This window comes from Callorhinus ursinus, unplaced genomic scaffold, assembly GCF_003265705.2.
Source record: "Callorhinus ursinus isolate GAN/ISIS: 27379988/994484 unplaced genomic scaffold, GSC_fseal_2.0 scaffold24, whole genome shotgun sequence".
Lineage (NCBI taxonomy): Eukaryota > Metazoa > Chordata > Mammalia > Carnivora > Otariidae > Callorhinus > Callorhinus ursinus.
This window is the reverse complement of record NW_027397086.1, coordinates 10,119,238-10,141,952: the sequence shown is the minus strand read 5'-3', so window position 1 is coordinate 10,141,952 and position 22,715 is coordinate 10,119,238. Positions and strand designations below refer to the sequence as shown.

At 38.8% G+C, this 22,715-nt stretch overlaps 1 protein-coding gene across 1 annotated transcript in view; it reads right to left on the bottom strand.

Moving 5' to 3' along the window:
• Nucleotides 1-22,715, bottom strand: part of C5 (complement C5) — an 87,670-nt gene that overhangs the window by 33,746 nt on the left and 31,209 nt on the right. The window contains exons 16-23 of the mRNA XM_025888322.2: nucleotides 17,952-18,014; nucleotides 16,653-16,850; nucleotides 14,724-14,814; nucleotides 12,996-13,069; nucleotides 12,145-12,284; nucleotides 8,376-8,603; nucleotides 6,854-6,914; nucleotides 1,165-1,254 (exon numbers count right to left, since the gene is read on the bottom strand). Of these exons, the coding sequence (XP_025744107.1) occupies nucleotides 1,165-1,254; nucleotides 6,854-6,914; nucleotides 8,376-8,603; nucleotides 12,145-12,284; nucleotides 12,996-13,069; nucleotides 14,724-14,814; nucleotides 16,653-16,850; nucleotides 17,952-18,014 (945 nt within the window). The remainder of the gene's footprint in view (nucleotides 1-1,164; nucleotides 1,255-6,853; nucleotides 6,915-8,375; nucleotides 8,604-12,144; nucleotides 12,285-12,995; nucleotides 13,070-14,723; nucleotides 14,815-16,652; nucleotides 16,851-17,951; nucleotides 18,015-22,715) is intronic.

Here is a 22,715-nt window from a genome sequence, read left to right as displayed (position 1 = left end):
CTTCTGAGTAACAGTATATTTTAGAGAGAAGAGCAACTGTCCCTGTTCTTTCCTCTTTTTTTTTTTTTTTTTTTTGAGAGAGAAAGTGAGAGCGAGCATAGGGGCAGTGAGGAGAAGGGGAAGAGGGAGAGGAAGAGAGAGAATCTTAACGGGTTCTACACCCAGTGCAGAGCCTGACTCAGGGCTCGATCTCACGACCCGAGATCATGACCTGAGCTGAAATCAAGAGTCGGACACTTAACCAACTGAGCCACCCAGGCACCCTCTTGTTCTTTTCTTTTTATCTAGGCAGTTGAATTACTTCTTAGCTTGGGAGAGACAAAAAAGATCTAGTTAGGAATATGGATTTAAAAGAAACACCAAGACCAGGCTTAAAAATGCCACGGGAATATTGTGGTAAGATGGTATAATGTAGCAGGCAAATTAACGCATAGAGGACATGGCAAATTCGTTGTCGTTCAGTCTGACAGCTTTAGATGTCATAAACCCTATTAATCAATCGCTCCCACAAAGCAAAGCAAAAAGCCTGGGCTATGCGTGTTCTGGGAGTGCTGTGGGGGCTCTGTCTAAAACTCACTGTGCGATACGAGGCAAACCAATTTTCACACAACCAACACCAGGATTGCACATGTTTAAAAAAGTTTCTCCCGGTACTAACATTCTGTGAGTCCAGGGCTTTAACTGAGACAAAATGTAGTCAGGACATTCTGTTGTTTTGATGACTTAATACTGAATTATAAAAGCTGGAGACCAGAGGAAACCCACCAAAGCTGCCACTTCTGCAAATGTACCAGAGGGGAGAGAACCCCTCTGGGACTGATATTTCAGCAGAACAGTGCAACTCTGGTGGGTCACAAAGCCTTCTCTGGAGCAAGAGTGGCCACTAAGATCATGGAAAGTTTTGGAGAAGTCTTTGCGTCAATGATAGCCCCCATCCTTCATCATGGGAGAATGAATCTCCATTTAAATCAGGCCAATGGAAGAAAACAGTCAGAAAAGCGGTTGGGGATTTGAAGGTGGAAGAAGGAGCAGGGTTCTCCCAGAGGCGGATTTGTATATGCTGCTGAGTAGAGAAGAGGAGAAACAGAATAATCATGAGGATATTTGATTGCTGTTTGAAGCATAAAGTGAAATGAAAAATAAAAATGGCATTTGTCACTTTACCTTTTACACTCACAATCCTTTTGACTTTTGTTTTGGGGACCAAATCTAATGGTACCCGGTATGGGAACTCCTTTCGTCTACTAATGACACCTGAAATTTTAAAAAAATATTAGATTTACACAGAATTCTTTTTTTAAATTTAAATTTTATTAATTAACATATAGTGTATTATTAGTTTCAGAGGTAGAGGTCAGTGATTCATCAGTCTTATATAACACCCAATGCTCATTACATCCCGTGCCCTCCTTAATGTCCATCACCCTGTTACCCCATCACCCCACTCCTTCCCCTCCAGCAACCCTCAGTTTGTTTCCTACGATTAAGAGTCTCTTATGGTTTGTCTCCCTCTCTGGTTTCGTCTTGTTTTATTTTTCTATCACTTTCCCTGTGCTCCTGTTTTGTTTCTTAAATTCCACATATGAGTGAGATCTTATGATAATTATCTTTCTCTGATTGACTTATTTCGCTTATCATAATACCCTCCAGTTCCATCCATGTTGTTGCAAATGGCAAGATTTCATTTTCTTGATGGCTGAGTGATAGTCCATTGTGTATATACACCACATCTTCTTTATTCACTCATCTGTCGATGGACATCTGGGCTCTTTCCACAGTTTGGCTATTGTGGACTTTGCTGCTCTAAATATTAAGGTGCAGGTGCCCCTTCAGATTACTACATTTATATCTCTGGAGTAAATCCCTAGTAGTGCAATTGCTGGGTCATAGAGTAGTTCTATTTTCAACTTTTTGAGGAACCTCCATACTGTTTTCCAGAGTGGCTGCACCAGCTTGCATTCCCACCAACAGTGTAGGAGGGTTCCCCTTTCTCTGCATCCTCGCCACCATCTGTCATTTCCTGCCTTATTAATTTTAGCCATTCTGACTAGTATGAGGTAGTATCTCATAGATTTATACAGAATTCTTGAAGGAACACCAGTTGCAGGTTATTTATAACATACTAGCTTCCAAAGAATTGTTTTAAAATAAAAGGTCCTCTTATAATAACTATATTAAAATTTAAAAAGGAAGTTAAAAATAATCAAGGATTTTTATCAAACCCTAGGGCTATATAATCTCTTTAGAGCATTAAATTTAACTGTAAGCTTCCTGGTCATTACAAGATAGGAAATAAATAGGTTATATATATTTTATCTACCAGAAAAAGGGAGCATGCCGTTTTGTCCAAAGAGAGAAAATTATTCTCGGAACTGAAAGCTAAAAATAACTAACACAATTCCTTAGTCAAGGATATATGAAGATTAGCTCCATTGGGAAGCATGCCCTGAAATTCTTTCCACTTTCTCTCAATGTAACTTAGACCCATTTTTTCTATGTGCAATAACAGAGTTTAGTGTACTTGTATCAGAGCATTTTTCTGCTTTAATCATTGGTTTATTTCATAAAAATGGTATTTATCATTCTATTGATAGAACACTAAGCACTCTGCTAAGCTTTTAAATGCATTGTTGTATTGGATCTTAAAACAACTCTGTTTGCTAGGTCAATTGTTATTATTTTTATTTTATAGATGAGAAAACTGAGGTTTAGAGAGCAAACTGCTCTAGGTCACAGAGCGGGCACAGATGAAGCTTGGATCTGAGCTCAGAAGTTTTACTGCAGACCCACAGCAGTCACCACAAAGAGACCCCACCACCCATTGTCCTGCCAGGAAAGCTCTGAGGGCAGGAACCATCTCTTATTGGAAGCTGTAGTCCCAGCATTTAGCATGGTCCTTGGCATAGGGCAGATGCTAAAAGAAAATAGTGACGTTTTGCCATTTAATGGGCAAGCCACATGGCTTTGCAGAAGAGACAGAGTGTTCCTCAGGTGACTTCTTTCTTCATTAACTTTTAATAAATGCTGAGGATATAATATTAAAATAAAATTCGTGAAGACATATAAGAGGTTTGTGGTGTGGGTGAAAGAGCGTGGAGTTCAGAAGGAGCGCGCTCTGTATGTGACACTGGGCAAGACGCTTCACCTTTCTATGCCTTGATGTGCTCATCCGTTCAATAAAGGTAATAATATTTTCCTCAAAGGATTTTTATAAGGGTGAAAATAATATAGACAAAGAGCCTGGCAAACAGTTCGTGCTCAGTACATTGTACTTAATAATAGTCAGTTGTCTGAAATTATCTAAATTTGATCCTCCACTAGTTTTTCCATTGATACCTGCCCTTGACTATTTCAATTCTTATTAGCAACTCTGCTACCAGATTGAAAAGGTCCAGAAGAGAAAACTAAAACTAAGAGAAGCCAATATTATTCCTTGTCAGAAATCGTGATAAAAGATACATCAAGGAATGCTTGGGTGGCTCAGTTGGTTAAGTGTCTGCCTTCAGCTCAGGTCATGATCCCAGGGTCCTGGGATTGAGCCCCTCATCAGGCTCCCTGCTCAGCAGGGAGCCCGCTTCTCCTGCTTCCTGCTGCTCCCCCTGCTTGTGCTCACTCTCTCTCCGACAAGTAAATAAATAAAATCTTAAAAAAATAAAAAATAAAAGACTCATTAATACATCACATATAGAGGTAGATGCCAGAGAGATTAAATCATTTAGAAGTCAAATCTGTAAAACCAATAGGATAAAATATACAATATCTCTGTGAACTAAGAGCAGGGAAAGACTTCTTAAAGATTACCCCCAAAATATATAATAGCTATAAAGTAAAGTTATAATGAATTTGACTATATCAGAATAAAGGACTCCTGTTCAGAACCCACTAGGGTTCATTATTGCTCAAAAAAAGTACACCAGAGGGGCACCTCGGTGGCTCAGTCAGTTAAGAGTCTGACTCTTGATTTCTGCTCAGGTCATGATCTCAGGGTCATGAGATTGAGCCTTGCCGCCGCTGGACTCTGTGCTCAGCAGGGAGTCTGCTGGACATTCTCTCCCTCTCCCGCTGCCCCTTTTTCCTCTCATTTGCGTGCACTCTCTCATTCTCAAATAAATAAATATATTTTTAAGAGAGTACACCAGAGACAAAAATCAATAAGAAATAGACAAGAAAACCCAAACGGAAAAATAGAACAAAGTGCAAAAGATAGGAATAGGCAATTCACAGATGAGAAGCCCAAATGGCCAATAAGCATATGGAGAAATTTTTTTTAAGGTTTTATTTATTTATTTGACAGAGAGAGAGAGAGCACGAGCAGGAACACAAGCAGGGGGAGTGGGAGAGGGAGAAGCAGGCCTCCCGCCAAGCGGAAAGCTCATATGGAGAAATGTTTAAAATCATTTGTAATCAGAAGGATCCAAATTAAAACAATGAGATGGCATCCTATGCCTCTCATAAATGGCACATTTTAGAAAGGCCAGTAATAATACCAAGTGCTCGTGAGGATGTAGAGAGATGACAACCCTCACACAGTGCTGGTGGATGTGTAACTAGCACAGCCATCCTGAAGACCGGTGTGACAGCAGTAAATAATATTCATTGTATGTATGCCCTTTGCCACCGCGGTGGCACTCCCAGATATACGGTCCAGATAAATGCTGCAAAGATTTGTAAAGGGAGATGTATAAGGATGTTCGCTGCAGCATTGCTCACAGTGGTGGGGAATCTGTCACTAGAGGATGGATAAGTAAAATTGTGGTGGAATGTACTCTGAAACACTATGTGAGAAGCAGTGAGTGTATCTTTAAAACAGAATGTTGAGATAAAAACTGAAGAAAGAGAGGAGGATGTAGAGTGGGATCTGAGTGGGTGCATTTGAAGGAAGGGAAATAGGAGCAGGGTTCAGGAATGAAGGGAGGGAAGAAAACATGAGGGGCCTGCCCAGACCATTCGGTGTGCCAGGAAGTGGGGGGGGGGGAGGAGCTGAACTCCCTGCAGCCCAGAGAAGAAAAGATTTGGAGGTAAAGGGCTTGTGGGGGGGAGAAAGCAGGAACCAAGGATGAGCGCTCCTTGGATTGAGTTTCCACATTTAGTCCTCATTTTAAGCTGATGCCACACTATGTTAATTCCTATTATTTTACAATTTGTTCTGATACCTCCTTCTCCCTCAGTGATATTTTTTTTCAAATTTCCAGTGAGGTTATTGTCCATTTACTTTTCCAAATATATTTTGGCCTTTTTAAAAAAAATGGAATTTATGGGCGCCTGGGTGGCTCAGTCGTTAAGTGTCTACCTTCGGCTCAGGTCATGATCCCGGGGTCCTGGGATCGAGCCCCGCATCGGGCTCCCTGCTCAGCGGGGAGCCTGCTTCTCCCTCTCCCACTCCCCCTGCTTGTGTTCCTGCTCTCACTGTCTCTCTCTGTCAGATAAATAAAATCTTTTTTAAAAAAATGGAATTCTATAAAGTATCATATTGGTATAGCAATTCCAACATATAAATATTGGAAGTATTTCATAAACTCTCCAAACTCACTGGACAGAATTAATTGTCATCTTTACCCTATTTAGCCCTCTAGAAAGTAACAAAGTACCTAAGTACCCTCTAGAAAGTAACAAAGTACCTAAATCTAAGTTGTCTAAAACGATAAGGAGAAAAGTCATACGGCAAGATTGGAAAGAGGCATAGAATTTAATATTACTATTTTTTTCACCAAGATCTTTGATCGAGCGACTTATTCCCAGACGAAAGATCATTCCCATCGTGTGGCCCTGATGTCTACCACTGGGATGTACAAGACAGGACCACTTTGGAAATCAGTTTGAAGTAATGTCAGGATAGGAGGCACAAGGGTAAACGGGAAGAAAAAAAGGACACAGTGGCTCTGAGGCCTGATGTAACTGTATGAGGCCCCAAACCTCAGAATTTGTAATATCTCTCCCCACAGATCCTTCACAACAGACAGGCTGGAAGAAGATATGTGTGAAGATAAAATTTTTAAAAAAGGAAGCATCTGGATATATGCATCTAGGATGGATTTTTCTTTCTGTTACCCTGTTGAAGTCATCCTTAGCTGAGGGTACTCAGCTGATTTAAAGGTAAAGGTCTGAATTCTTTGCTTGCCCAGAGGAAATGGCTCTCTGAGTATAGGGTCTTGATTTATAAGTAAACTTTTTTCCTCACTGCTCTGTCACTGAAAACAAAGAAAAATTATTCAATGCAATAATAAGGTAAATTTTAACCATTTAATAAGAACTGTGGCAGGCTACCTTTTTTTGTTGTTGAAAAGAATTGTTAGTTGAACACATTCTAAATTTCGCATATATATATATATATATATATATATGTATGGGCCTTGATTAAATGCTTGGATTTTCACAAAATTCTAACTGTGAGAAGATTCAGAATATCTTTATTGAAGGGTAAAAGCAGGGGAGTAGGAACAATGAGGAATGGGTTAGTTAAGTGACTAATCAGCATTATTGTGTTTTCAAATACTGCGTCTTAAAGAAGTATGGAAATGACTTTTTCTTAAGTGTTCTTTGGGATTGATGGTTCTATAAGAAAATATTATAAATTATTATTGTGATGGATAAAAAATGACTACTATTGAAGAGAAGTCATGCAATTATTACTATCTCAATGCTTTGCACTTAAAATTAATGGAATTCTTTTTCTTTATTCTAAACCCATGCAGGTTACAATACAACATATGCTATTAAGACTATCAATGAACTAAGAAGTGGATATTTCTTATTCCAGACAATTGACATTTTGAAAAACAGTATTTCAGGTTACCTAGACACTTTAATTTCTAGAGCAAAAGAAGACATACAAATACAAAATCATTTTGCCTACCATAAATACCCCTTGGGTCCAGAGTAACACCAGCATAACTTTCCTTTTTGACACCTTCCGGCTAAAAAGGGAGAAAACATTGTCAAGAATATAATTAAATTTAACTCCCTCAGTGGAGCCTTAATTTGTTCACTGGATTTCAGCTGCCCCATTCAAATGACGAAAGAATATAATTAAATTTATGTGACCTGAATTCTTGGATCAACTTAAAGACTTTCTAATTGAAAAATTCTTTTTTTAAAAGGCAAAATATGTGTAAATATTTATATCCCTACATGGAAGAATAAGATTCTCTGGCTACTTGCATAATAACCAGAGCAAATACTTAAATAGAAGTTATTATAAGCCAGGTAATTGATCTAAGTGCTTTGTATGTATTAGCTCGTTTAACCTAAAAAAATACTCTATGAAGTAGAAACTATTATTACTCCCATTTGATAGATGAGGAAAAGAACACATAGAGAAATCAAGAAACTTATCCAATGTCACACTGCTAGGAAGTGGTGGAGCCAGGATTCAAACCCAGGCAGCCTGTCTCCAGAGTCTGTGCATGGAACCACCATGCAAGGATGCATAGGACATGCCTTACACAAAGTAAGTCAGTACATGTCTACTGAAGTGATTTCATGGCTGAAAACAGAGGTCAGAGAATGAAGACCTAAGAAGGCCCAGTTCTGTCATTAATTAGCCATGTGCCTCTTGGCAAGAATCTCAACCTTAGTAAGATAACAAGAAAACACTCAATGGCCTATGTGGGTAAATAGTACTTAATAAATGATAGTTTTCTTCCCTTTTTAGTCTGTTTACTCATTTGTAAATGGGACATTTTTTTAGACTATAAATTCTAAACTGTAAATGCATGGGCAGTGTCTTATTTATTGTTGGAAATCCAGTACCTGCCTAATGTCTGGCACATCGATTTCAAGACATGTCTTTTGAATGTGTTAGGGGGAAAAACTTGGAAGGCTATATATATATATATATATATATATATATACCAAATTGTCACAGTTGGATATCTTTGGGTGTGGGAGTTATCAGTGATTTTAATTTTCTTCTCTGTGGTTTTTCATTATTCCATATACAATATACATATACAGTAAGCAAGTACCATTGTTTTATTTAAATTTTTAAAACATAATGTCAGACTGAAAGAAAAGTTGTAAGAATAGTACAAAAAAAATCTGAGATAACCTTTACCCAGTTTCCTTCAAATGTTAGCATTTTGTTACATTTACATTTATATTATTTTTCTCTGTGTTCTTTTTCTGATCTACTTAATGATAAGCTGCTGACATCTTGTTTTTCAGAATGAAAAAAGTATTATTGTTCTTTCTCTTTCTTTCTTTTTTTAAATTTTAATTCCATTATAATCAATACACAGTGTTATATTAGTTTCAGGTGTACAATATAGTGACTTGACACTTCCATACACTAGTTACCAGGCTAAGTATACTCTTCACCTTCACCTATGAAAAAGGTGTTTTTAAAAAGAATCAGAAAAAAAGCATATTTTTCTTACCACCACTCGTAATGTTTTTACTAAGATTTCTTTTCCAAGTGAAGTCTCCAGTGAAAAGTTGATGTTGTGGAGGCCAATTTCCAGGGGAAGCACAGTGAAGGTCACCAGATGACTGGAGGAAGCTTCTACTCTCTGGGACAGACATCTGGAGGGACTGCTGCCCTGGTGGTCAATGGCTGGGCTTCCTGATGTACAGATTCCCTCCACAGCAGACATTTTAACACAGAACTGAAATATTACCAGTGAACAGTTATATTAAAACACTTTATGATAGGGCGCCTCAGTGGCTCAGATGGTTAAGCGTCTGCCTTCAGCTCAGGTCATGATCCCAGAGTCCTGGGATCGGGTCCCACATTGGGCTCCCTCCTCCTTGGGAGCCTACTTCTCCCTCTGTCTCTCTCTCTCTCTCTCTCTCTCATGAATAAATAAATAAATCAAATCTTTAAAAAAAAAAAACAACATTTTATGATAAGGAAAGTATGCCCTGACCTTGTTCGTCTGGATACAAACTCTCCCTGAGATTTTTACAGTGATAAAGAATTCCTTAGATTATAAGGCAGAGGAGAAAGCTCATTTCAGATTTTTGAACATACACACACAAGTTGCTGTAGAATTTAGCAATGTGAAGAGATGTCTGGCAAGTTCAGCCCCGGCTCTGAAATGCCTTACCTTCCTTAGATTATAACCTTCTAAATCAGGTGTGAAGCTGCTCAGGTTCTTTGTTCACGTTGTCATGATACCATTTGTTGCATGGTCTCTTTACATGCCTGTACCTCAGGCAGTGCGAACCCCAGGCTGAGGCACTTTACGTGTCTTACTCCCCTTTGTATCTTTTAGCTCAGCCTTTGGTATTCAACACATGATGATTTTAGGAAAGACTGAGAACGCCATCTCTTGGCATTCAAGGCCCTGCCAGATATGTCCCCACCTTACTTTTCTAACCTTGTTGCTTATTAATTCTCCACTTGGACCCGTTTTACAACCAAACGTGGGCTCCAGAAAGATCTAGGTTCTAATCTTGGCTCTGCCTCTTACTGTAGGACAATATCAGGTCACATGACCTCTTTAACTGTTCATTTCCTCATCTTTGTAATGGGGACAATAATAATAGTACCTACCTACTTCTGGTTGAAACAGGGAATATTTTTCATCTTCACTCCAAAATCTAGTGAACTGATAGAATTAAGAACTATATCCCAAAGCATAAAATTGTAAGATACAGAATAAATAAAGCAGGTAAACAAGAAAGAATGCCAACATTCAACAACTAATCTGAAGAATTTCTCAAAAGTGGAATGTTCTTTTTCACTCTTAATTATCTTTTTGGGAAACACAACAACCTGCATGGGTGGGGCAGGAGTTAAAGAAGCCTACTGGGTTGCCCAAGGTCAATGATTCAGTCCCCCAGGATAGCAGGGGTAGCATGGGGAAGGAGAAGAGTGGTTTGACAGAATTCCGCATAAATTCATTATAAAAATTCTTAGTAAGTTGGGAATAGAAAAGAATGCTTAAAACTGGATATCTTCAGTTTTCAGACATAGAATATCAATTTAAAAAGCCTACAGCAGGAGTTCTGCTTTTAGTGATGGCCGAGTAGATCCTGTTGGACAACCATTCTGCAAACACAACTATAAACTCTCGACTACACACACACACACACACACACACACACACACAGCCTAAAGGCACTAGAGAGTGGAAGAGAAGGCAGCAGCTGGAAGGAAAGAATGATCCTGGGTGAGATTCCTGTTGATTACAGGTTTCACCTGAGGGAAGGCCCCAGTGGTGCCTTGATGAGTGGCTAAACCTCTGGCAGAACCTGTCATCATATTGGCTTGAAGAGCCAGGGGACAGAATACGAAACAGCCACGAGAGCCGAAACGTGAAGGTGTTCCACGTTCAGCGTATAAACTTTGCTTAAATCTGGCCAACCCTTGAACAACACACAGCACAGATTCCACGCATCCAGACCAAGGCTAATAGAACAGAACTGAGATTTCAGAGTTTGGGACTGAATTCAGCCATCTGCCTGCTAAAACACACAAACCAAAATGGAAGATCTTCAGAGGAACTTGAGCGACTCCAGAGTCACTGTAACATTTCATTAATAAGGTCCAAGGTCCAGTCCAAAATTACTAGATAAGAAGAAATAAGAAAATGTGACCTATACTTGAGGAAAGATAATTAATAGGGACTAACCCTGAGATATCACAGATGTTCTTGTTTCTTATTTTGATACGATGAAAATGCACTGATAATTTAAAAGTTAAACAAAATATGGCAGTGCAGTGAGATGCATGTCACTTAAGAGCCTGTTGAGTTACAATTGTGTCATTGCAACTGGCAGCACTCTGAGCAATGAAAGCATCCCTTTAGTGGTTTGTGTCACAACTACTCAATTTGCCATGGACGATACCTACACAGGTAAATGTGGCAGTACACTTTATTTACGGACACTGAAATTTGAATTTCATATAATTTTCATGCACCATGAAAATTTCTTCTTTCCTTCAATCTTTAAAAAAAAAATGTAAAAACCATTCTTAGAGTACAGGCCACAAGAGGCAGCAGGTCAGTTTGGGCCCATGGGCAATAGCTGGCCACTGACCTAATGAATAAAGAAAAGGACAAAGAGATGTAAAAGATTCAGCATTGTAGGCGGGTCAGTTTCCCCTACATTAATTTATAACTTGAGGACAATACGTATCAAAATCCTTACAAAATTTTAACTAAATCCACAAGCAATTACTTGACACTGAGAGTCTTATGGAATTCAAAAACATTTCAATTTCAGTATATCTACATATTTTTGTTGCATCAAAGTATGAGGGTGTTCAATAGAAAACATTCAAGCATAAAATATATAACATTAGGAGAGTGAAATGGGAATATGTGTTCACAGAGAAAAAGGAATTGATATCTAATCTGTTGTTAATAACAGTTTATTTGGGTATTTTTAAATGGAATGTTATGGTGTTTAGATTCTGCTGTATACATTTAAAGTTTGTTATAACCATTTCATTGAAAAAATATTAATATTTAAATATTCCCAAAGTTATAGTTATGATGAAAAATTTTAGATGCTAATTAAAAATGTGCCAATGGGGTACATAGTTTCCCCCCCAAAATTTAGAGTATGTAAGCAAAATTTTTGGAAACCACTGAAATACTCATCTCTAAGCATGAAATTAGAGCTTTTTAAAAAATATAGTTAGGGGCGCCTGGGTGGCTCAGATGGTTAAGCGTCTGCCTTCGGCTCAGGTCATGATCCCAGAGTCCTGGGATCGAGTCCCGCATCGGGCTCCCTGCTCCTTGGGAGCCTGCTTCTCCCTCTGCCTCTCTCTCGCTCTCTCTCTCTCTGTGTCTCTCATGAATAAATAAATAAAATCTTTAAAAAAAAAATATAGTTAGATTTTTGGACCACATTGAGTTCCCATACAAAGTTTTGTGACTATTGTTTTCAGGTGAAATCCGTCACCCTATTGTATAATTCTCTTTAGTCGTGTGCTGACAAAAAGAAGACAAGTTGTCCAGCCATGGATGGAGTTTTGATGCTTAACTAACTGAGCCACCCAGGTGCCCCTTGTATTCTTCTTTAAATTGGAATTATAAGAAAATTTGTCGTAAGTCTTCCTCCTTTCTTCATCCCTGCATTGAGTTGAATTTTTGTTTTTTGTGTATGTGATAATTCCATTAATAGAATTCTTATAAAATCAGAGAATTCTTCCTTTTTTCCATTTATTTGAACATATAATAAATACCTACTTACCCGTATATCAAACATCCTATAGTTGTAAACAGTTCCTTTCAATTGGATTTGTTCCCCTCGTACAACAGAATATGGTATATTCATTTCCAGGAAGACATCTTTGAACACCTGTGCCTTGAGAGTATCAGCAACACATATACCTTCAGTCCAAAGTGAAAGCAAATAGAGGCATATTAGGGAATTCTACAATGCCTTATTAGTACTACTGTGTCTCAGATTTGCTTTGCTTGAAGGAAAAAGGCATATTACATTATGTTCTTCTCTGCACTGTCATGTCCTTGAATTTTCTACTCATTGATCTGTATTTCCATAATTATTGGTATTAATAGAAAGCTTCATTTGTCTAACAGAGATTTAATTCTACCTAAGGCATGAGAATGTAGAAGTACCAAATCTCTTTTTAGATATTCATTATTGACTCCATTTAATGGGTATAAAATTTTGACTGTGGAAACCAAGATTTTAAATAAAAATTAGCAAACAAACAAAACCAATTCTGATGTCATTAATAAAGTATCTGTACTAAATCGCCACAGAAGGGCATTCGCCCAGGAGAGAAGTCATACATTTGTTTCTAACTCTACTCAAGCTCCCAGTCGCTGAGAAAAATAAAGGAAAATGGGGACTTGACATCAGCATTGATAAAATGATGGCTAATAGAAGAGCAGAAGAACAAATTAATATGGTCAATGATATGGGCATATCCAAGTCTTTTTGTAATACATTAAAAAGGATATTTAACAAATGACACCACTTAAGTCCTGGGTGAACTATATAGATTATAACAAAAAAAACTACATTTTGCTAATCAAATCACTCCTTAAATGAGTATATAGCTTAAGTTTGCTTACCACTATCTGAAATGCCAACACCTTGAATTTCCCAGGTAGTTAGAGAATCAGGTAGCACAAATTCCAATTGGCTTCTGAAAGTTAAAATGTTAATATTCAAATACAGTGATTAGCCCAACTTGCCAGCATTCACTAACAGAATTTTTGCTTCATACTACTTTAGAAGAAAAAAATCACAACAAAAGTACATCAGGTATTAAGGAAAAATCAAGCAAGAAAAATATATTCATTAACTCTCCTACGTGTTGCATGTTTTTAAATATTTCACTCGTATGAAGAGAATTCAAATTCAGAAAGATGCCTTTGAAACACCACAAATTCAAAGCATACAAAAAGGTACTTATTGTGCGGTATGTTCTAAGATAGGGCAGCAAAGTCATTCATCTTAACATTGCTCATGACAAAGTCAACATAACTAAAAATTTCTGATTAAGATTAAGCTTATCTATCTATTTATTTCATTCAACAAATAGCTGTTGTCCACCAACTTTGTGTCAGGCATAGCACTGACACTGAGGACACAGCACTTAAAGATACAGTGCTGTTCTCAAGTAGTTTATAGTCTACTAGAAGAAGTTAATAAATAAACTGCAATTCACTATAATAGCTGCACCAATAAAGCATTTAAAAAAGTTCAGAGGCAGGCGCCTGGGTGGCTCAGTTGTTAAGCGTCTGCCTTCGGCTCAGGTCATGATCCCAGGGTCCTGGGATCGAGTCCCACATCGGGCTCCCTGCTCAGCGGGAAGCCTGCTTCTCCCTCTCCCACTCCCCCTGCTTGTGTTCCTGCTCTCGCTGTCTCTCTCTGTCAAATAAATAAATAAAATCTTTAAAAAAAAATTAAAAAAAAAAGTTCAGAGGCAGTGTGCATTGATTCAACACATTTATTTGGGTGCCTCTACAGCTGGACTCTATGCCAGGTCCTGAATATAAAACAGTAATCTGAATTTAGTCTTTGTCCTGGAAGTATCATTTTAATGTGGAAGACAGGCAGGTAAACAGGCCATTATAAAGGTGTGTGTTACACGCAACAGGGCTAGTTGGGAGGGGTAATGAATCCAGTTGCTGGTGGGGTTGGGGAGAGCGGTGGGAGGGCTTACCGGAGGAAGTGCTAGCCAAGGGGCAATGCCAGCTGAAATGGACAACACTGTGGAGGAAGGACTAGAGGCGACAAGAGTAGAGACGAGGAGACCCATTTTAAGACTGACGGCGGGCTTGGGCCTCAGGGCTTACACTGCACCTTGAAGTCAATGTTTTGAGTCCCCGGGGAAGGGTGATGCTCAGGGACTCAGCACTGTTATCACTGTTTTCAGTGCCTGGGACAGAGCAGTCATTCCATAAAAATGTGTTGAATAACAAGAAAAGAACCTTTCTTCTTATTAATCAATATTTATTTTACAGTATAGCTATTTCAGGATGAAAATGGCTGCTTACTATAGCATATAGCACACATTTGTGTTCAGTATAGACTTATTGAGGTAGAATGAAATTAAATGCAATAGCACCTTTCCTCACCAAGAGTTAGTTAATCTTGCCCTAGAACTAGTTACTAGAGCAAGCACACATTAAAAAAAAAAAAAAAAGTGAAGCAAATAAAACAAAATTTGATCAAATGCTAATACTGTCTTAACTCTTAAATAAACTATTGGGAAATGGGTAGTTTCCAGACTTTTGGCTATAATATTTACATTTTCCCACATTTTTCAGAGGAATGTTGAGTAAGTATAATACCTTCTGGAGACATGATGAACTTCCCATAACCAACTTTCTGGAAAATAGCTCCTTATTTCTGGCTTGGTTACTGGTAACAGGGTCTTTATATCTGGGGGGAGGGGGGTGGAGTATGTGTGATTATGAAAAAACAACACAAATTTTACTTAGAGCCAAATTTTAAAGCATGGACACTAATCTATAACTTGAGTAGTTTCTAAAAGGTCAATGGAACATTTTGTTTAGTGATTTCAAAATAGAACTTTCAAGGCCTTGGTACTGACAAAGCAAATAGAGCATAAAAATATCTTTAATGACTTGTTTCTTAAATTGCTAAATGCTTAGTGTTCCTGAGATTATAAAAGATTCTGATCAATCTATAAAGTTATTTGCATTCTTATGATTACAGTAATTGCATTTATGTTATAAAATAAGGGAGGTTTACCTAAAGGAAATTTATTTATAATTCCCTTAATAAAAATGGACAGAATTTCAGAATTTCTGCTTCTGTCCAAGAGGCACTGATAGGGGTTACTCTTCTGTCTTAAACACACACACACACACACACACACACACACACACACACACACACACACAAACAAAAATTAAAAAAAGAAAAACCTTAAAAAACAGTCACATTATATAAAACAACAGTTTTCAGACATTACAGCATAAGTGACCCAGGGCTATGATTCCTGAGAGAACGGAGACAGGTTAGGTGAACCCTGGAATTGTCCAGGTTTACTGTCTGGAGGCAGTTTGCAGGCTGCAGAGCAGGGAGAGAAACCCATGCAGACCTCTGCAGAATTGCAACACCTATGGGCGTTTTGGGAGGCCAGGCTTTCTAGAACGAGGGGCAGAGCAGAGTACCAGAAAGGAGGGAGGGAATAGCAGACTCAGTTCCGTGCAGCGGAAACCAAATCAGATGAAAAATAGGACAATGAAAAATATATGTACTAGAATGTTTGTGAAAGTGCTTCTTGTAATAAGCAAAAAACTGAAAACAACCTAAATATATATAATAACACAGTTTGGATAAATGGCCACAAAAATTTATGTTTACAGAAATATATCCACTTAGATGGACAATATTGAAAGACATGCTGTTAAATGATCAGATTCTGAAACAGGAGCCATCATTCCGCTTTTGTTCATTTTGTTTTGACTGTACATAAATGAATGAAAGTCCTAAAAATTCTGAAAACCTATTGAGAGGTCTATAAATTCTGAAAACATATTTTATGGTTGAGATGGAAATAAGATTTCATCTTCTGTGTAAGTACACTTAACCTTGTGCTAAGTTTAGAAATCTTTGTGGACGCCTGGGTGGCTCAGTTGGTTAAGCGACTGCCTTCGGCTCAGGTCATGGTCCTGGAGTCCCGGGCTCGAGTCCCGCATCGGGCTCCCCGCTCAGCGGTGAGTCTGCTTCTCCCTCTGACCCTCCCCCCTCTCATGTGCTCTCTCTCTCTCTCATTCTCGCTCTCTCAAATAAATAAATAAAATCTTGAAAAAAATAATTAAAAAAAGAAATCTTTGGCTATATTTGATCAGTACAGGCATAAACAAAATTTTTATTGATTGTAGTGTCACAGAACCATAGAATTCTAGAATTCAAAGGCATACTGGAGATCATGTAGCCCAAGCTTCCTGCTTGAAAAATGAGGAGACTGAGGCTCAGAGAGGATATATAGTCATTCAAGTTTATAGAATGAGCTGGCTTTAAACTTACCCTGGGGTCTTGACTACGGGCTTGTGTGCTCTGCTCTATACTCTATGTACCTCTTCTGATTGCCAACAATGATAACTGATTTCATTCTGATGGGCATTTACAAGTCATCTTTTCTAATTTCAGCTGTAAATAAACCATGAAAACTGCCCTTTTTTAGCAGCGCAGAATTACACAAGATTCCCCAAATGGGGCAGAATTCTGATAGAAAATGTCAAACTTACGCAGCCTTCCCAACTGGATGTTTTTATGAGACACTTCAGAACGGAGCTGGCTGGCGATGTTACAACATTCCTTGAAAATCTTGACGCATCTGGGTCCTACCTTAATCCGGGCAGCACGCTGCTCACAGGTCTCATCATAGTTAAGAAAGGCTCCATCATAACAACATTTCTTCAGTATGGCATGTTTGTATTTAGCCACTGAAATGGTAAAGATGCCAGTGTCCCTGATTATGCACAGAGTCATGACACCCCCTCTGGCTCAGGAGGGACCTCGAGGGGTACCTGGTTTCTACTGCCACATGACTCCCTGCCCCACAACAGCCACTGCCAGGTGAATGACCAGCCACTCTAGGCTGGCTGTTCAAGGAATGGCGAGAATGTGGCCCCACCAGGTAGATCATTCTCATTCACACTAAAATGGTTAAAGAGCTTCTTGCGACTAAGCTAAATACTAACTTTTGAAATGGGCACCTTGGGTTCAGCACCCTTTGAGTGAAATAAGTTAACTGAGAAGCCTTCAAATATTTGAAGATAGGTACCACCACCATACAAGTGTTTCCTTCTTGAAGCTACAGATCCTGTTTTTAAAAATTTTCTTATGTGACATGGTTTGTAGACCATCACTAGTGGCATCATCCTTCATGAGAAGTGCTCAAATTACTCAGTGTCTTCCTTTTTCATCTCATTAGAACTTAGAACAAAGGTTAAAGTTAAAATAACTCATATATGGATGGGGAAGGAATTATTACTGCTTGAAGCATGATTATTAGTTGAACTCAGGTGACTGACTTCCATTTCAACGTTCTTCCTATTTTAACATTGTCAATGATCATATTTCTATTTAAATAATTGTTTAAAAATAATTTCTATTAGACTGACTTCCCAAAGAATAATCCAAAATACTATTTGCTGTTAAATATATAAAATAGAAGAAATGGGTTTCCAGGTACATTTCAAAGTTAATCAAATCATGGATTTTGTAAGAATAAAATGGAAGAATATAATTTTAGTTGCCAAATGAAGTCTATAGAGAGGAAGTATTTGTAACAAATAAAAGTTAATCTTTTAGATTTTAGAGATAGAAATAATACTTATTTTCTTCAGATTGAGGTTATAGCAAATGAAGTATTGGATTTATTTGGATTAATCTTTCTGAAAGAGGTGAGCTAGACATCTGTACATATTTTTCTTTTCATCCATTCTATTTGGATTAGGGAAAATTAGACAATGATTAGTTCTCTCCAGCTTTTGAATAATAAGATCATAACCTTTTCACAACCACATGAAATTTTAGAGTACCTTCCTCTTCAATTTTCTTTTGCAGCATTCGTTTTGGCCTGAGAATTTCTTTACAAGGCTTATCTGTTAAAAAACAAAACAAAGAAGGGAAAAAGGAGATAAAATATCAAGAAGGAAAATTCCATGAAATTATTCAAGTATTTAAAACATTCACGAGTCATTCATTTTGTTCAAAAAATCCTGAGATCCTGTTTTCAATTAGGCATGGTGCACCACACATCTTAATACGACTTGTTTTAGCTTAGAAGAGCTCACGATCTAGTGTCATCTATACAGTTTGACTTGTTTGATTTGAGTTCGATTCTAAATCCTACAATGTTTTTGATCCACCGATTACAGAGAAATATCTAAGCATTTAAAGTAAGCAAAGTTTGGGGGCGGAGCAAGATGATGGAGGAGTAGGAGACCTAAATTTCGTCTGGTCCCAGGAATTCAGCTGGATAGGGATCAAACCATTCTGAACACCTACGAACTCAACAGGAGATGGAAGAAAAGAATAGCAGCAACTCTCTGAACAGAAAAGCGACCACTTTCTGGAAGGTAGGACATGCAGAGAAGGGAATCCGAGGCGATATTCGGGAGGATAGATGGCGGGGGAGGGGTCCTCTGTCCGCCGCTTCTGGCAAGTGATAGAGCCGCGGAGCATAAAATTGGAACTTTTAGAAGTCGGCTTCACTGAGGGACGTCGCTCCAGTGGCTAAGCGGGGGGTGGAACCCTTGCGGGACAGTGTGGTCTGAGGACCCTCGGGGTCACAGAAAGACTGGGGGTGCCTGAGTGCGGCAGAGCTCCCTCCCAGGTACTGGAACGGGGAAGCCGGCTGCAAAGACAGAGCCAAGGAGTGGGCTCTCAGCTCGGGGTTGCCATAAACCATGATCCACCGCAGTTGGGCCACTGCTCTTCCAGCAGGGACCCAACAAGCAGCAGATCTGGGGAGACTCCCCTTCCTCCCCCGGGAGGAGCGGCACGGGAGTGCACCGCAGGGATCTGCTGGGTTTGGAGACTCCACACGGGGTCGGATGCCAGAGGTAGAACCGCTCGGTCACAGGCCAGGTGAGCACAGAGTGCGGCTGGAGACTGGGGAGACAGGAGTGATTGACTGCTTTTCTCTGGGAGTGTACTGAGGAGTGGGGCCCCAAGTTCTTGGCTCCTCCGGGGCAGAGATTGGGAGGCCGCCATTTTTACTCTCCTCCTGCAAACCCATACAAAAGCTTGCAGGGAACAAAAGCTCCCAGACCAAAGCCAAGCAGATTACTTAGCCCACCCCCAGCAAGGGCAGGGCAATTCCGCCTTTGGCAAAGACATTTGAGACCCATGGCAACAGGCCCCTGCCCCAGAAGATCAGCAAGAATAGCCAGCCAAGACCAAGTTTACCGATCAATGAGAATGGCAGAACTCCAGCACGAGGGGCATACAGCACATAGAATTCATGGCTTTTTTTTCCCCCTGATTCTTTAGTCTTTCCAAAGTTAATTTTTAAAATTTTCTTTGTTTTCTTTTTCTTTTTTGAATTGTTCTTTCCCCCTTTTTCAACCAACATCTTATCAATCCCTTTTTAAAAAATCTTTTTTATTTTTCATTTTTAGAGTCATATTCTATCCCTTCATAGTAGTTAACCTTATTTTTGGTATATATATATATAAGTTGTTCTCTCTTTAAAATTTTGGGATACAGTTTCTTCTAACAGACCAAAATATACCCTAAATCTCTAGTGTATGGCTTTGTTCTAGTCTCCTGCCTGATCACATTCTCTCCCCCCTTTTTAATTCCTCTTCTTTCTTTTTTCAACCAACTTCTTTTCTTATTAACTCCTTTTTTAAATTCTTTTATATTTTTCATCTTTATAGTCATATTCCATCCCTTCATCGTATTTACCCTTTTTCATTAAAACTTTGGGAGGCACTTTCTTCTAACAGACCAAAATACACCCAAAATCTAGTGTGTGGCACTGATCTATGCACCAGCCTGATCATATTTAATCATATTCTTTTTTTTAATCTTTTTTCTTTTTCTCTTTTTTTTTCTTTTTTCTTTCTTTCCCCCCGGTTTCAGGTCTCTTCTGATTTGTTTAGTGTATATTTTTCTGGGGTCGTTGTTAGCTTGTTAGCATTTTGTTCTCTCATTCATCTATTGTCCTCTGGACAAATGACAAGACGGAAAAAAATCACCTCAAAAAAAAAAGAACAAGAGGCAGTAATGACTGCCAGGGACCTAATCAATATGGACATTAGTAAGGCGGAACTAGAGTTCAGAATGACAATTTTAAAGATACTAGCTGGGCTTGAAAAAACTTTGGAAGATATTAGAGAAATCCTTTCTGGAGAAATAAAATAAATAATTAATTAATTAAATAAAAGAACTAAAATCTAACCAAGTCGAAATCAAAAAGGCTATTAATGAGGTGCAATCAAAAATGGAGGCTCTAACTGCTAGGATAAATGAGGCAGAAGAGAGATTTAGTGATATAGAAGACGAAATGATGGAAAATAAAGAAGCTGAGAAAAAGAAACCTTTGGGTTTATAGCAACTCATGCTATAAACTATAAAATACTCATGAAAGAAATTGAGGAAGACACAAAGAAATGGAAAAATGTTCCATGCTTATGGATTGGAAGAACAAATATTGTGAAGATGTCAATGCCACCTAGAGCAATCTACACATTCAATGCAATCCCTATCAAAATACCATCCACTTTTTTCAAAGAAATGGAACAAATAATCCTAAAATTTGTGTGGAACCAGAAGAGATGCCGAGTAGCCAGAGGAATGTTGAAAAAGAAAAGCAAAGCTGGTGGCATCACAATCCCGGACTTCCAGCTCTATTACAAAGCTGTCATCATCAAGACAGTATGGTAGTGGCACAACAACAGACACATAGATCAATGGAACAGAATAGAGGGCCCAGAAGTGGACCCTCAACTCTATGGTCAACTAATCTTCGACAAAGTAGGAAAGAATGTCCAATGGAAAAAGACAGTTTCTTCAACAAATGGTGTTGGGAAAATTGGACAGCCACATGCAGAAACAGTAAACAAAACCAAAAGACAACCAACAGAATGGAAGAAAATATTTGCAAATGACATATGAGATAAAGGGCTAGTATCCAAAATCTATAAAGAGCTTATCAAACTCAACACCCAAAGAACAAAGGATCCAATCAAGAAATGGGCAGAAGACATGAACGGACATTTTTCCAAAGAAGACATCCAAATGGCCAACAGACACATGAAAAAGTGCTCAACATCGCTCAGCATCAGGGAAATCCAAATCAAAACCTCAACGAGATATCACCCCACACCAGTCAGAATGGCTAAAATTAACAAATCAGGAAACAACAGATGTTGGCAGGGATGTGGAGAAAGGGGAACCCTCCTACACTGTTGGTGAGAATGCAAGCTGGTGCAGGCACTCTGGAAAACAGTATGGAGGTTCCTCAAAAAGTTGAATATAGAGCTACCATATGACCCAGTAATTGCACTACTGGGTATTTACCCCAAAGATACAAATGTAATGATCCTAAGGGGTACGTGCACCCCGATGTTTATAGCAGCAATGTCCACAATAGCCAAACTGTGGAAAGAGCCAAGATGTCCATCAACAGATGAATGGATAAAGAAGATGTGGTATTTATATACAATAGAATATTACGCAGCCATCAAAAAGAATGAAATCTTGCCATTTACATCCACGTGGATGGAACTGGAGGGTATTATGCTGAGTGAAATAAGTCAATCAGAGAAAGACATGTATCATATGACCTCACTGATATGAGGAATTCTTAATCTCAGGAAACAAACTGAGGGTTGCTGGAGTGGTGGGGGTTGGGGGGATGGGGTGGCTGGGTGATGGACAGTGGGGAGAGTATGTGCTATGGGGAGCGCTGTGAATTGTATAAGACTGTTGAATCACAGATCTGTACCTCTGAAATAAATCATACATTATATGTTAAAAAAAGAAGAAGATAGTAGGGAGGGAAAAATGAACGGGGGGAAATCAGAGGGGGAGACGAACCATGAGAGATTATGGACTCTGAGAAACAAACTGAGGGTTCTAGAGGGGACGGGGGTGGAGGGATGGGTTAGCCTGGTGATGGGTATTAAAGAGGGCACGTTCTGCATGGAGCACCTGGTGTTATATGCAAACAATGAATCATGGAACACTACATCAAAAACTAATGATGTAATATATGGTGATTAACACAATAAAATAAAGTAAGCAAAGTTTTTGTTGGGTATGCTACTTTTATTATTTGTTCTTTGTGCTATATTATTATGAGTAATAGGTCAAATATAATTATGAACGATTTTAAAGCCACAGAAAGAATATAATTAAGATGTGGCCCTTGTCCTTAAAGAGCTCACAGTGCAGTGGCTGAGACAAAATACATAACTAAATGCAAGAATGTGCCGTGATGCACTGCTGCTGTGTTGCTTATAAACAGAGCTAGTTCCTACAGTATTCTCCTTATGAAAGGAGGAGGGAATGATCAGTTCTATATGGGGAAGAGGCCTGATAGAGGAGGTGATTCTTTCACCAGCTTCTTCAGGCTAATATAAGGGAAAGCAGTCCTGATGGGGAAAAGCCTAAAGGTGTTCAATAGTACAGTGCCACCCAAATGGCCACCACACATACTGCCACTACCCTTGTTTCTGTACAGCTTAAACATAAGGTAAGGTAGAGCAAGACAAAAGATAGTTGGAGAGAGATGGGGAGAAGATCATGGAAGACTCTGAGGACCACACTAAAAACTGTACTTTATCTTGATG